Below are 13,346 nucleotides of genomic sequence, written 5' to 3'. Positions count from 1 at the left end.
CAGAGGTCACCTGCCTGCCAGATCTCAAGAACTTTTTGTTCAAAACCTTACAAGATAAAACCTTAAAAGGATGGGAACACAGGAAAATCTCTGATGTGAAAAAATAAAAACAAAGCACAGTCTGGTCAAGACATTTTAAATTAAATTTTAGGAAAAAAAAAAAAGAAAGAAAAAGCAACTTAGGGCAGATGCTTAACATGGAAAATTTCAAGCAATCCCAGTCTGACAGCACTATAAATGAACTGAAAAAAGGGTTAAGACTGTGATTTAATACTAGTTGTATTTAAAAAAAAAACCTGTCACCAAAGGAATTACAGTTCACAAAATGCTTCCAGCTACCCTACAGTGCATACGTACCGGAACTGAAAGACGAACAAGATATCTGAACGCCAGGCCTGGACCTCTCTGCAAACTTTACAGGGCGATCCCTAAGTGCAAAAAAAAAAATAAAATAAATTTTTACTTTTCATGACTTTATTCTGATGCCACTCTACAAGCACAGCGCACTGCAGCTCAGCACGTCAGGGACAATCATCCTAAATCTCTTTATTTTGGAATTTTCACTTTAGTAGTTTTCCTCCTCAACCATCCTTTTCTAAACTGAAAAGACTGTTGAACTTATTTACCCCGATACCCACCCAGCCAAACCTATTTAAAACAGAACCTGGCAAACGTTAATCTAACAGCATTTACTCCCTGATAAGAGGGGGTTTGATGCCATCTATGTACGTGTGCTCTTCTGTTTAAAAGCAAATTTAAAATAAATTCTTCTGCCTGTACATTTTGGACAAGGCTTTAGTCCCAAACCTAAAAGTCGAAAGCTTCTCCACACCACTGGCTTGCAAAGCACAAAATCCAGAAATAATAGCCCTGGTCTCTGCCTTCCTCTGGGTTTTAAGGCCACGGATTCCCCAACACACCCAGGAAAGCTCCCACTGTCTGTGGGAGAACATACCCCAAGAAATTCGTTTCCTGAGACAGAACATGCCCTTATTTAATTATCTCGGCACTCCCCTCCATGCTAAAACTCAAAATAAACTCGTCCCTTATTTAAGATAATGATAAATTTCTGAAGGGTCTTACTTAAATTTCATAGTGTTAGCATGCCACTGCCAGAAACAGATTGTTCCGTCAGCACCAGTAGAAGTGAGGTATCGCGTTGTTCCTTTCCTTGCTGGAGAGAACTAAAAATAAAAGTTGTAGCAGTTAAACAAGCTCATTTCTTTCTCCCCTTGCATGCTGGAAACTCCTAAATGGACATGGACAAGAATCTTTTTCAAGAACTTTCTGTAGCTTTCTACAGAGAGAAACGCAGAATCTGAACTTCCATAAAAATAAAGCCGAGGAACGGACAATGCTACATTTCGATTAGCAAGTCTTTGCTTCTACCACAGGGAAGTTAGTAAATTGGAGAGATGAAACAACCCAGACCCTTTCAATGGGGCGACAAGATGAGGAAATGCTGCCTTGAAGGATAGAACTGGATCAAACATGGTAACAAAGACAAAAAAAGATTCCTGCATCCACGCCCAAGCAGGGCACCCAACTCCTTCCCTCTTCTCGTCCTCTCTGAGGAGCAGAAAAGATTTTCACACCGAAGTCTCTCACTTTACCTTCATCCCTGCAGCGACACCTCTAATCCTCTGGCCACCTGCTACTTGGATCACCGTTCCCTCAGAAAGGCAGGACTGACTGTGATTATTCTCTGAATTACCAGTTTTACCAAAAGCTTGTGAGGGATGCATACAAATAATACACAAACACAACTCCAGGTTGTAAAATGTGTCTCCAGAACAATCCCCTTAAAGTAAGCAACTTGCAACACAGCTGAAATCAAAGGTGGAAGCGGAGGCAAGAGGGGGAGAAATGAGACTCCTGGGGACTCAGGGCGTGATGGAGGAGAGTGCTGGGAACCAAAGGCAGCGAGAGGCTCCACAAGAGAGGGACTGGGAGCCAAATGTCACCACTCGTCCTCCCCAGTACCGGCATAACCTGCCAAACTGGCTTTTTTAGGCTGGAATTTTGTTTTGTTGGAGGCTTCTGCCTGGCAGTTGTGGCTTTTTAAAAGCAAATAAACAGCAAATTACCAGCCATTATGCACTGTGCCACCAGCAGAGAGCCGAGTGCTGGCAGTTTAGTCTTTTTTTCTTTTTTTTCCTGCTCTGCTGTTGCTCACAACCGAAACTGCAGGGGCATGAGCATAGACTCTCTGCAAACCCTCACCTGCGGCTGCTGCAGCATCTACGTACACTACGATAGCCCAAGCAGATCCTTGCACATTAAGACAACGAGCAAGTAAGAAACATGGAGTGAGGATCTTTAGCTGATGCCATTCTTCTGAAAAATAATTGTTCTCCACAAACACACGACCGTGGGGAGAGCTGCTGTGCTCCACCTGATCTAGGGGGAGATGTCCCTGCCATGGCAGAGGGTTGGACTAGATATCTTTGAGGTTCCTTCCAACCTAAATCATTCTACGATTCATTCTACGATGATTCTATGAACCACCGAAGATGTCGGCAGGTGGGTGATCGCTGAGCGACCGTGTGTTCGTTAGATCTGAGGAAGCAGCAATGGGATCACACAGTTAAAGGCTGAGAGGGGGGAAAAATAAGAATTCAAGAAGTCATTCCTTACCTGTATGGAAGTAATGGAAGCTGAGTGGCCCTGCAGCACCGCGACGGGGGCGCAGGTTCGAAGACACCACACTCGGACGACTTTGTCGCAGCTGCCCGCGGCGAGCAGCGTGTTCTCGTAGTTAACGGCCATGTCGGAAATTTCAGCCGAGTGGCCTCGCAACGTCGAGAGCAGGCGCCCGTCATCCGTAGCCCAGATTTTGACCAAACAATCATCTGACCCCTAAGGCCACACAAAAATTTCCAAGGATTACGGAAAAATGACGGGTTTATGGGTTCGTAACACACAGGTGCGCGGTAGGAGAACAAATATCTGAAGGACCCTTGTGTCTCGAATGTGCCAGAAGAAAAATTTCAGTGGGACTCCACAGAGACACAACTATCGGCGTTTGGGAATCATCTTGCGGGGTCAGGGATTTAGATATTTATGAAACAGAAGCCACCGTCTCATGTTTTCACACTCAGATGGGATTATCGCTGCTCTGCAACTCCTCTCAGTGCACTTCAGTAACAATGAAAGTCCATTTAAGCAGATAAAATGTTTCATTACATACTATCAAAAGACATATTTATCTGTGCAAGCTGGATCAAGCCAGAAGTAAAATCAAAGTGACCGTAAGACTTCAGCTTTAAGAAAAAAAGAGCACTCGAGCGTCTGAAGAAGCTCAGAGTCTCTGCACGCTCCCAGAGCTCAATATTGACAATGCTAATATTGCCAAGCATTTTTAGACAGTTCAGAGACCTTTCCACTACTCAGATACTACAAAGAACACTACTACTAGTAGCCAGGATTGGCACTAGATGTTCAGGAACGTAACACAATAAAACTAACAGCAATACCGACACCATTTGGCTTTAAATTACATTTTATTAAGTGCGCCTCACTTCAAACACAAACCGCTTTGGGTTCTTCATCCAACTGCAGATGAGAAAGGCTTTTTTTTAATGGTGTAAACAAAACCAGAAAGGCCCTGACTATGACCCAGAGTAATTACCGTTAACAACATCTCTATCTGACTGATTTATAAAAAGTGGAGAAGCCAGCAAGAACACAAAAGCAGCAATTAGTCTGCCAGGTAATCTGTTTCTAAACTCTTGACAAGAGACAAGGACAAAGACAAGGCAGGGATCAGCCTTAACAGTTAAAAGATACATTATTAATTTGAAAAATCCGTTGATTTTTAAATATGCACAACAAAAAGCAAAGGCAGCACTACACAAATGTATGTTAATACATTCTGGAGAAAAACTGAAAAATAATATTCATGTATTCACTGACATACTACAAATTCTAGAAACCAAACCTAGCAAATTGCCAATGAGGTAACAAGGTCTTCCATTTATCATCAAGTTTTTACTGAAATGCAAGGAAAGGATTGCCAGCATCTCCAAGGTTACCACAAGGTAAAATGTAGTTTTAGAAAGAACTGTTAAGATTTCAACCCAGCAAGCAGCACGCAAATTAATTCCAAACCCCAGAATACCGCAGGTGCCATAAATAAAGATCATAAATAAAGAAAAACGAGCTCATGTCTTGGGCGGGGTTGAAAGCCCTGGCCCGGAACAACCCGGCTGTAAGGCTCTACGTGGCGAAGCAAATCGCTGACTGAGTTTCAGTCTGTTGGAGCAGCGAGCGAGTTGAAAATACAAAGACAAGTGAGAAGTGAAAGTCGGCACAGAAAGAGATGGGTTTCCTGCGCATTTCGCAATTTTTCTTCCCTTCTTTTTCTGGCAGTTGTGTCTGCAGCTCAATGAGTGACTACAGGGCTGCTGCAAGGACTCGAGAAAGAAAGAAACCACGTACAGCAAAGGCTTCCATGAGAAGTACGATTTTTAAACTTACTGTAAAAATCCTTCTCCCGCTGCGATCAAAGGCTATACAATAAACAGATGACAGATGTCCCAAAATCCTCTTGTGCATTTTCATGTGTTGGTAGGTGGAAGTTGGAAACAAGTGGCTGAAACGTCCACAACCAGTTAATTGCCTGGCAGAAATTATATTTACTGGGAGAGAAAAACAAAAACGAGGAGAAACTAAGATATGAATTTTGTCCAGAACGCCAAGTTAAAAAAAATTAAACACATTTGGTAGCAGCTTTATTATTATAATCCAGAAATCTGAGCCTCTTCCACCTTATTAGAACATTCTGTACAGTCTTGTAAGAAGAAAGCCCACTCCTGACGAAGCCTTTCAATACCTACCACGCTGCACCTGCTTTTTATGCAAAAAATTACAGCAAAATATCGCTCTCATCACAACTAGAAGTTGTTCCAAGCGTTCAGTTCATGAACAGGCAACATTTATTCTATATGGATCTGGAAAACTTATCAGCAGCAACATCGAGTTTCCTTAAGACAATTACAACAAATTTGGTTTTGGAGCATGATAATCATTTCAAAGTGGGAGTGTTTTGTGTTAGAAATCCTTCTTTGGAATGGGTTCTGGGTCAAACGTGAGGATCCACGTTTTTCCACGTTCCTCCCAAAACCTTTCTCGTAATCAGCAGCAGGAACATCGCTGCATTTCTACTGCAACGTGATTGGAAAAAAAAAACAAAGCCCCAGTCAAAAGAATGGCAGGCACAAGAAGAAACTGCAACACCACCCAGTTATTTCCTATTTTTGAAACCTAGGAGCGCTTACAGGAACAGCCCGAAATCTAAATGCCCAAACCCGTCGCGTAACAAAGCCCCGGGAGCAGTTTCGCTGGTGATAACTAGTTAAGAACAGGAGCAAACACGGATCACAGAACACAGACAGCTCCCATCCTAATGTTTTATCACTGCATAATCTGAGATCATTTGGGGCATTTAATTTTACCCATCCTAATTCACACCACTGGACCTTCTGATTTTAAAGTTTTACGGGTTTTTTTCAAGGGCACTTCAAGCCCCAGTCGCTATCAGCGGGGGTTTTGTTGGGTCTCCTTGAAGAAACCTCTTATCTTGTCTCCTGCACACTGGAGTGGGCCGGGCTTCACAGGAGAACCACAAGTTCTTTAGTGCCTTTCAGGACTTTAATTTAAAAATGCAGTGAACAAGTCGATCCGTTTTCTTAACTGTATGGTCGTATCATTGCCTATCTATGCAAAAAAAAGGTTATGGAACAGGTTAAAAAAAAAATAATCTACACAGTCAAGAAGCACCATTACAAAGGGTCACGAACCCGTAACACACTTCTGCAAATCTCTAAGATTTAAGTATTTATACACAAGGAAAGAGATAACTGGGCAAGGAAAATAAATTGTTTCCAGATTCACAGAAAGTATTTTTTGTTTCTCAGTTTTACGATCTCAAATTTGGGCCGTTTTCAAGCCCTCGATGCAACTGAAACACAACGTAGGAGAAAAAAAAGAAAGTCGCATAAAAGCTGTAGATGTTTGCAAAACTCCTCAGGCTCTCAGCGTGACCTCACCTTCAGTCAATATTTGTCTGTCATGTAAAAACCACATATTTAGCAGTACTAAAGAAGTAACTAAACCAAATTGATTTACTATCTACCTACTATTCAACTGATACACAATGTTGGAACAGTTAAATGAAACTGTCTCCCCTAACAAAGTAAAAATGAAATCTTTAATCCCTTTTCCTCCCCCACCTACTACAGGAGGGCACAGATCCCGTGGCAATAAATGCTGCACAAAGGTACCACCAGGCCTGCCTACACATTATTTCATTTACTATTAGAGTATGCCAGCTTAAAAGCTAAATTCTTAACAAATATTACAGCTTCCTTCCCCCCCACCATGGACACTTATGCCAACACAGAGCCGTAGCCGTTTAACTACACGCTAATTCTCCTGTGCCTCTCATTTAAATCCATAATAACAACATACCTGCCTTCAAACTATTTCAAACAGCTCTGAGCTTTTTTTTTTTCCCAAACCACGCAAAGAACTGCGTGAATCAAAAAGGCATACGTGCATTTCAAAATATTCCCAATAATCTCAACACCTCCCAGGGGCTACAGCATCCCCGTGCAATCCTTACGAAAATTTCCCAGGGATGTTTGTTATAAATCACACGAAGGAAACCCTGAAAAGTGTCACGAAGAGTCAGGCACCCAACTCCTTCAGTTTGGCACGCGGCACCGAGCTTCGCTCGATTCCCACACTTGCAATCGATTCAGCTTCAGAGGACGCGAAAGCGATTTTTTCACTTTTTCCCGAGTCCGTTTCCCCCGTTTGCGCAACGAGGCCAAGCCTCCTCCGCTGGATAACGACAAAATGAAAAGCACAGCTTATGAAATGCTTCAAGCACAAGTTTCAGAGAAATCCAGAACTACTGCTGTGCCATCTCTATCAAAGCAACAGCACCTTTGAACAAAAAAGTAGCAAGAAGTTAACGTATGTGACCCTCGCTATGGAAACGCTCAGGGTGTGCCACACGCACAAAGCTGTGATTTTGGTCTTCTCACACTCCACAAGCTATTGTTGCCTTCAGAAGAAACTCCAAAGTTAAAAAGCTGCCGTGAAACAGAGCAAGCATCCCTGATTTCAGTTCTCATATTTTTTCAGTAGAAGATTAATGCACAGTATCTAAACAGGGAATTATCCACACGTGACAAAAATCCCCGTGAAGTTTGTGTTCTTTGGTACAATGAAGCGATTGTACTCGTAAGGCCTAAAAGCACTTAAAAAACAAAAAATAAATCAATTCTTACACAGAGAATTAGAACCATAACAGCCCTAAAAACATTAAAGCAACCCATCTAAATAGTTGCCATAACAGCTTCGTCCACCTCCTTGCTATCCCCTGCAAGGAAAAACTTTCCAAACTGCACTGGTGTTATTTCACACACACAAAAGAAGGGAAAGTATCTGGTCTTCTCGTTAAGAAAAATCAATTTGTTTGGCCCCAAAATAGAAGGGCTGTCTTCTCAGACGAAGCTTCTCACCTCCGGCTGCCAGAACGGCCACTCCCTGGCTGCAGAGATGCCACCCATCAGCGAAAACAAAGAAAAAACCATCCTCAGGCGTCACGAATTTCAAAGTTTAAGTCACAGCTTCAGAAGGAATTAAAACATTTCAGCACGGACAAAGTCATGTAGTTGCTGCAGTTTTCAAACTGCTTGAATTCTTTCCCTCCTCGCCTCCCTCCACTTTTTGCAAGAAGACTTGGCAACAGAATATTGGTACAAACGTTGGTTTAAAACTAGTTTCTGTAGCATTAGGGGCGGTGACTTCACCTCATACTATCTCACCCTGTGCAATAAACGCTGCGACTTTGTCGTGAGGACAGAGCAATTTCCGCGTGGTGAGTAAGTTGTGGCCTCACTGTGGGGCCTGAGCCCTCAGGAAGCCCCGGTACCACTCGCAGCTCGCAGAACTAACACGAGTCTGCATTTCCTAAGAACGCTGAGGAATAAACACGGTTGGCTCACATGTGTAAAATATCTCCTCACAGAGTGGGTGCGCGGCCACCAAGCCAGCGAGACCCACTAAAAGTACCAAAAGAACAAAGGGTTCCAGCTTCCCGAGCTGCTGACCTCATGGAAATCACTCACAGCGGAGAAATATCATCGATTTCTGACCTCGCCGGCACTGCTTTTTGGCCGGCCGACGGCAGCTGGATCACCTTAACTGCACATTTTTGTACAGCTGAATTGTTTGTTCACCGAGACGGTGCTGTGAGCTTTCCGGTTCCCAATTTTATTTTCACCAACAAGTTACCCACATAAAGATTTTCCTACTCAAAACAGCTCCAGTGAAGAGGGAAGACAGCCCTCTTTCCAACTCACTTTGTGCAAAAACCAACCAACCAACCAAATAAATCCCGACAAAATCGTAGCATCCAAAAGGAGGGGTTTGACATATTTGAATAATTCTTGGTGACTCTTCCAGCTGGGAGGGCAACCTCAAGCAATTCCCTTCTCACCGCAGAAAAACATATTTATGGTGAGAAGCTTAAATCTTTATCACTTGAAGGGAAACAATCTAAGAATACTTTTAGCTGCTAGTTCTGTACCTTATTTGCCAGTCTACAGGGGCAATTACACGATCGCTCCATCTCGTTCCCGGACACACATTACTACAGGTGCTCATTACTTCAGCGAGTAACTCCGGAAAACTCAGTCTGACTAAGTTGGGAATTCGCAATCACGTCAAAATATTCAAGAGGTTGGGCCTGCTTCTTCATCTCGTATTTTAAAATAAGACACAATGGGGCTACTACTCCTCACCTGATAAAAAAAGCACCCATTTTGCACAAAAATACCTTTGGGACTTCCCCGTCAGGATTAATAATGGGGAATCCCAAACCCCAACTCCCATCTCCCGTATACCTTAAGTAAAGTGAACTTTTGTCAATCTTTATGCAGGTTTTCCTCTCTCACTAGTAGTTTATGTACTAACACCAAGGAGGAGCGTATTCTTTCAGGAGCCAGTACCTACAAAAATTAATCCGTGACTACAAAAGACCTTTTTTCCATATAACACCTTTGCACATCTTTAAAAATTCACAGACAAATCATTCTGCTCTCTAGGTCACTAAATAGTCACCACGCAAGCAGCACAGACCTTTGTCAGGATGGCATGACCAATGTTCAACTCCAATCTTTCGGATCGTTCGTTAATAAAACCACACATTCCAAAACCACACGGTCTGATTCTCCTCTTAGGAAAGAATCAACCCAGGAGGCCTTACAGAAATTCAACTTCAGAAGTTGAGTGCTTGCACTCAATATATAATTTAGCATATTAGCAGTCCATCAGCCAACAGCAAACCAACTGCAGAACCTGCCTAAAAGGGTAACTAGACACAAGTAATATATGGAAATCATTCTTTTTTTCACGTCCCCAGTATGACTCACGAATTATCTGACCCAAGCAGGAAGAGCACTAAAGCAGGAGGTCCCTGCGCACTAGTTTGAGGCAAAGAGCCGACTCTTTTTTGTACAGGTGACCCATATTTAACTTGGCTGTTCCACCACGACACCCCGGAGCTTATGCAAAGCTTCCTATCGATTCCAATCCCAAACAGCCCAGGCTCCGTCACTTTTGTTTCTGACGAAGGTTAATTTCTAGTAAGGAGAAAGTGCAGAAGCGCAAACAGAGGAACAGACACGGCAGACTGCCATCCCATCATCATCATCATCATCATCATCATCACCCCTACATCTCCAAAGGGATTGGAGAAACGTACGTGGACGGATTCCCTAATAAACCAGGACCAGTCCACACACTGGCACAAACACTTAGACAGTAAATACAGATAAAATACCCTAATAAGAAACAAATCACAACCCGCAGGACTTATGTTTATGCCTGCAAGAATGAAATTTGTTTGCTGTAAGAACAGTTAATGAAAGTTCAGACCATACAAGGAAAATATTTTTCAGTTTGAGCAAAATGCTCTTCGATGACATGTGAGCTGAATGCCTACAGATATCTGAGTTTCATACAAGTGCTTTATCTGACAACTGAAACTGAAGGAACACAAATGTTGGGTTGGAGATTATTTCCTTTTTGGAGAGGGGTGTTGCAAGCAGTTTTCCCCGTCATAATCAAACGAAAACGAATTCTGGACTCCAACAAGTTCCCCAGGAGCCAGGCGCTTTGTTCTGGCCAGGATTCCTGAAGGAAAAGATTGTCTACGTGTTCCTGTGACCATGTCTATTCAATTTTATAAGCATATGTACATATTAAGTAGGTGCAGCAAGAAAATAATAATACTCAAGCATGTTGCGCTCCAAACGGGAAGCCGACATGCAAAGCTTTTCAACGTGGCCACAATGTTTTAAACATGTGCACACATATTACAGAGGAGCCAAGCCTGAATAATAGAAAAAGGGTGATTCTATTGTCAGTGAGAAACCTTTTTTTAGACTAACTCATGGTGAAATGTCAAAAAAGCCATTAATGCAAACCCTCAGCAGCATTTCAGTCGGTAAGAACAACTTTCAGCTGGAAGAGTAATAAAAATACAGAGAAGAAAAGACAAAAAAAAAACCCAAACCACTTTAAATGTGTTTCAAAACTCACCCACGTTTGGTGGTTTCCCATAATTTACAGGTAGTTCGGGAGGCCGGCCTCTGTGAAGAGCTGCAAACGCAGATCCCTTCCATAGCGTGTGTCTGAAGTCTGCACCAGCAAGAGTAACGGCAGGTTAGTGAAACAATCGGCCAAAGCGAGTCCAACTGACCTACTCTTCTTAGAACCCTGAGCATCAAGCACCCCTCCCAGCACCCCAAAACAAGATTTGGCTTTTTAAAACCGCCCGTCAGAGATCTAACACTTCAAGAAGATTGCTGCTCTGATTTCTAGTTCCTAAGCAATCTGACTGTAAATGGTTTCGGCATATTTTTGCTTCATTCTGGCGACTGAGGAGGCTTAACTGATGGAAAGAAAAAGAGAACGACAAAAGTGGGTGCACTTGGTACCGAGGCAGGGCTGAACTTACTTCAGCTTGTTTTTAGTCCTTCTGCAGTCCCAACATATACAGGACCTGTTCTTTATGAGCTGTACATCTGAGAAACACCCATACACACTCACATTTGCTCCCTGAAAGCAGAAGTGAGATTTTTTTATTTTTATTTTTTTTCAGTAAATCTTTTTCCTGCAATTGGTGGCAACGTGGCTTCCTTTCAGATTCTCCTCCGCATCCCACCCCCCCAAAAAAAAATCAGACTGTTTTTAAAAATAAGGCTTTCAAGGCTCTCCAGCTATCTGCTGCCAACTGGCTTCAGAGAGCCTTCTCTCCAGAACAATAGTGATTTTTCTGAGACTGTTCATAGAGTGCCTCAGAAATTAGACCTGGACTTCTTCCATTTCTGGCCATCTGGAAGAAGAGAAATGAGCTTCCACGGTGAATAAGAGCTGAAACAGAAGGACAGTGCCACAGATTGGTGGATCTGTCCATCACTCTTCAGACCTCGGAACATGAAGCGCATGACCTGATGCGACTCAAACTCCGCGAGCATCTTCTGATTAAATCCCAAACTGTACCACAGAGTATCACGATGATACACGTTAAAAACAGCATTTGTGCTTTTTAAAACAGATCAAAATAGCTACAAGTGTTCATGGTAAATGGAAACTCCATACTGGTCCACAACCTGAGGGAGAGGAAACCCATGTATGTCAGGTTTGGAAAAGCTATGCTGTTTCATTTTAGTCAGCGCGACTTACACACAAAACAGCACAATGTCACAGCATCTTTTTCCTGAAGGGGAAAAAAAACCCTTATAAATCTAGTAGAGATCTCTTTGCAATAAATTTATCACATGGCTTAGGAAGCACAACATCTTTCAGCGATTCGTCTATCCTCTGTCCCCTAATTCATCTAAGAAACTTCCGTTTCCCTGCACAAAAATGTTAATTTTCTCTCTCCATCACGTTGCTGTTTTCTTCTAAGATGCAACCTGAATGTCAAATGAAGGAGCGTTTCTCTGCAGGCCTCCCGGGAAACCTGAAATTCTCCACCCAATTACAGCAAAGCGCAGGCAAAACAAGACTCGGTCCCCAAACTTTGTGTATGGAAATGCATTTGCAAAGGGGTGACAGCCAGTGGCTCAGCAGAATGCGACAGCCCTTGTTAGTCAGCACCAGAGGGTGACTTCACAGGATGCAGTAAATTAAGTGCTCAACTGCCCCTGAAACAGGAAGGTCCTGCTTCCTGCTCTTCTCCCAGAGCGATGCTCCTGCTGCCTACGTCACCTCCAGCTCTCCGATCCTTCCGCCAGCTCATCGAATTCACTACCACAGCGATAACAAATTTTGCAACATATTCGGCCGCTGAATCAGCACATCGCAGGGGCAAAGGAGTTCCGACTCCGACGGGGAAGAAGGGGCAGGGACACGGAGCGAGGAGGGAAGGGAGGAACCACTTTAGCAGCAGATGGCTCTCAGATTTGTTTATTACAACACAAAACTCTGCTCTAGGGATCACTATCGCAAGCAGAGCAGTTTTTCAAAAGGAGTAGGACCGAAAGGAAGGATGGCTTTTGTTCAGATTAACTTTAAGCAAGGACAAGCAGGAATTCTCACTGGGAAAAAAACACAGTCTCACCTTCTGCCACCTTCTAAACGCTGCCCTAAATGTCTCCCTACCCTTGAAGCTGACACATCTGCCCCCACAGCCAGAGAATCAAATAACAGACCAAATGGGACAAACCAGCCTTAAAACAATGTATAGAAAGCTGGGCTATTTTAGACAAAGGCATGTGTAAATGCAACAAAAAAGTAAAATAATCAAATCAAAAGGAGGGTTTGATCATTAACACAAAATTCAGTTGCACATAAATGGAGAATCTTACCTTTTGCTGCTCTTAATAGAGACTGGCGGCCGACACCGAGCAAGGTCTGCACACCCAGGACACTCTGTGGGATTTCCTTGTCTAAAAGGGGTCCAAGCCTCTCACAGATCCTAAGAAGATAATCCGGAGGGATGTGTGCATTGACAGCCACCTAAACGTATAAATAACACAGTCATTTCACAATTATTTTACTCCTGCTTCTACTGCTATTTGTTTTCTGGTTCATATCCAAGTGTTAAAGTTACCGAAATCAAGCCTAAAACCCCTGAAAACCTCCTCAAAATTCAAAGATGTCTTTCAAAGTGACAGGGGGTGTTGAAAAAGTCACACCAGAAATTCCAAGTGGGAGTAGCTTTAGGATATCCCTTAAGAACCAGCCAACCTCCCTGAAACTCAGAGTTCCCAGTCCTGATCAAACAAAGTATTGCCTGGGAAATTTTTTTTACGCTTTTTTTA

At 42.9% G+C, this 13,346-nt stretch overlaps 1 protein-coding gene across 1 annotated transcript in view; it reads right to left on the bottom strand.

Annotated features, from left to right (window-relative positions):
* BRWD3 (bromodomain and WD repeat domain containing 3) overlaps positions 1-13,035 on the bottom strand; it is a 39,716-nt gene extending 26,681 nt beyond the window's left edge. The window contains 6 exon segments of the mRNA XM_009879467.1: positions 358-428; positions 1,084-1,184; positions 2,638-2,859; positions 4,480-4,640; positions 10,618-10,716; positions 12,891-13,035. Coding sequence (XP_009877769.1) covers positions 358-428; positions 1,084-1,184; positions 2,638-2,859; positions 4,480-4,563 — 478 coding nt within the window. The 5' untranslated portion in view covers positions 4,564-4,640; positions 10,618-10,716; positions 12,891-13,035.
* Between the last annotated feature and the right edge of the window lie 311 nt (positions 13,036-13,346).

This window comes from Apaloderma vittatum, unplaced genomic scaffold, assembly GCF_000703405.1.
Source record: "Apaloderma vittatum isolate BGI_N311 unplaced genomic scaffold, ASM70340v1 scaffold19792, whole genome shotgun sequence".
NCBI lineage: Eukaryota > Metazoa > Chordata > Aves > Trogoniformes > Trogonidae > Apaloderma > Apaloderma vittatum.
The sequence above is the reverse complement of the archived record's forward strand: the minus strand, read 5'-3'. Positions and strand labels throughout refer to the sequence as shown.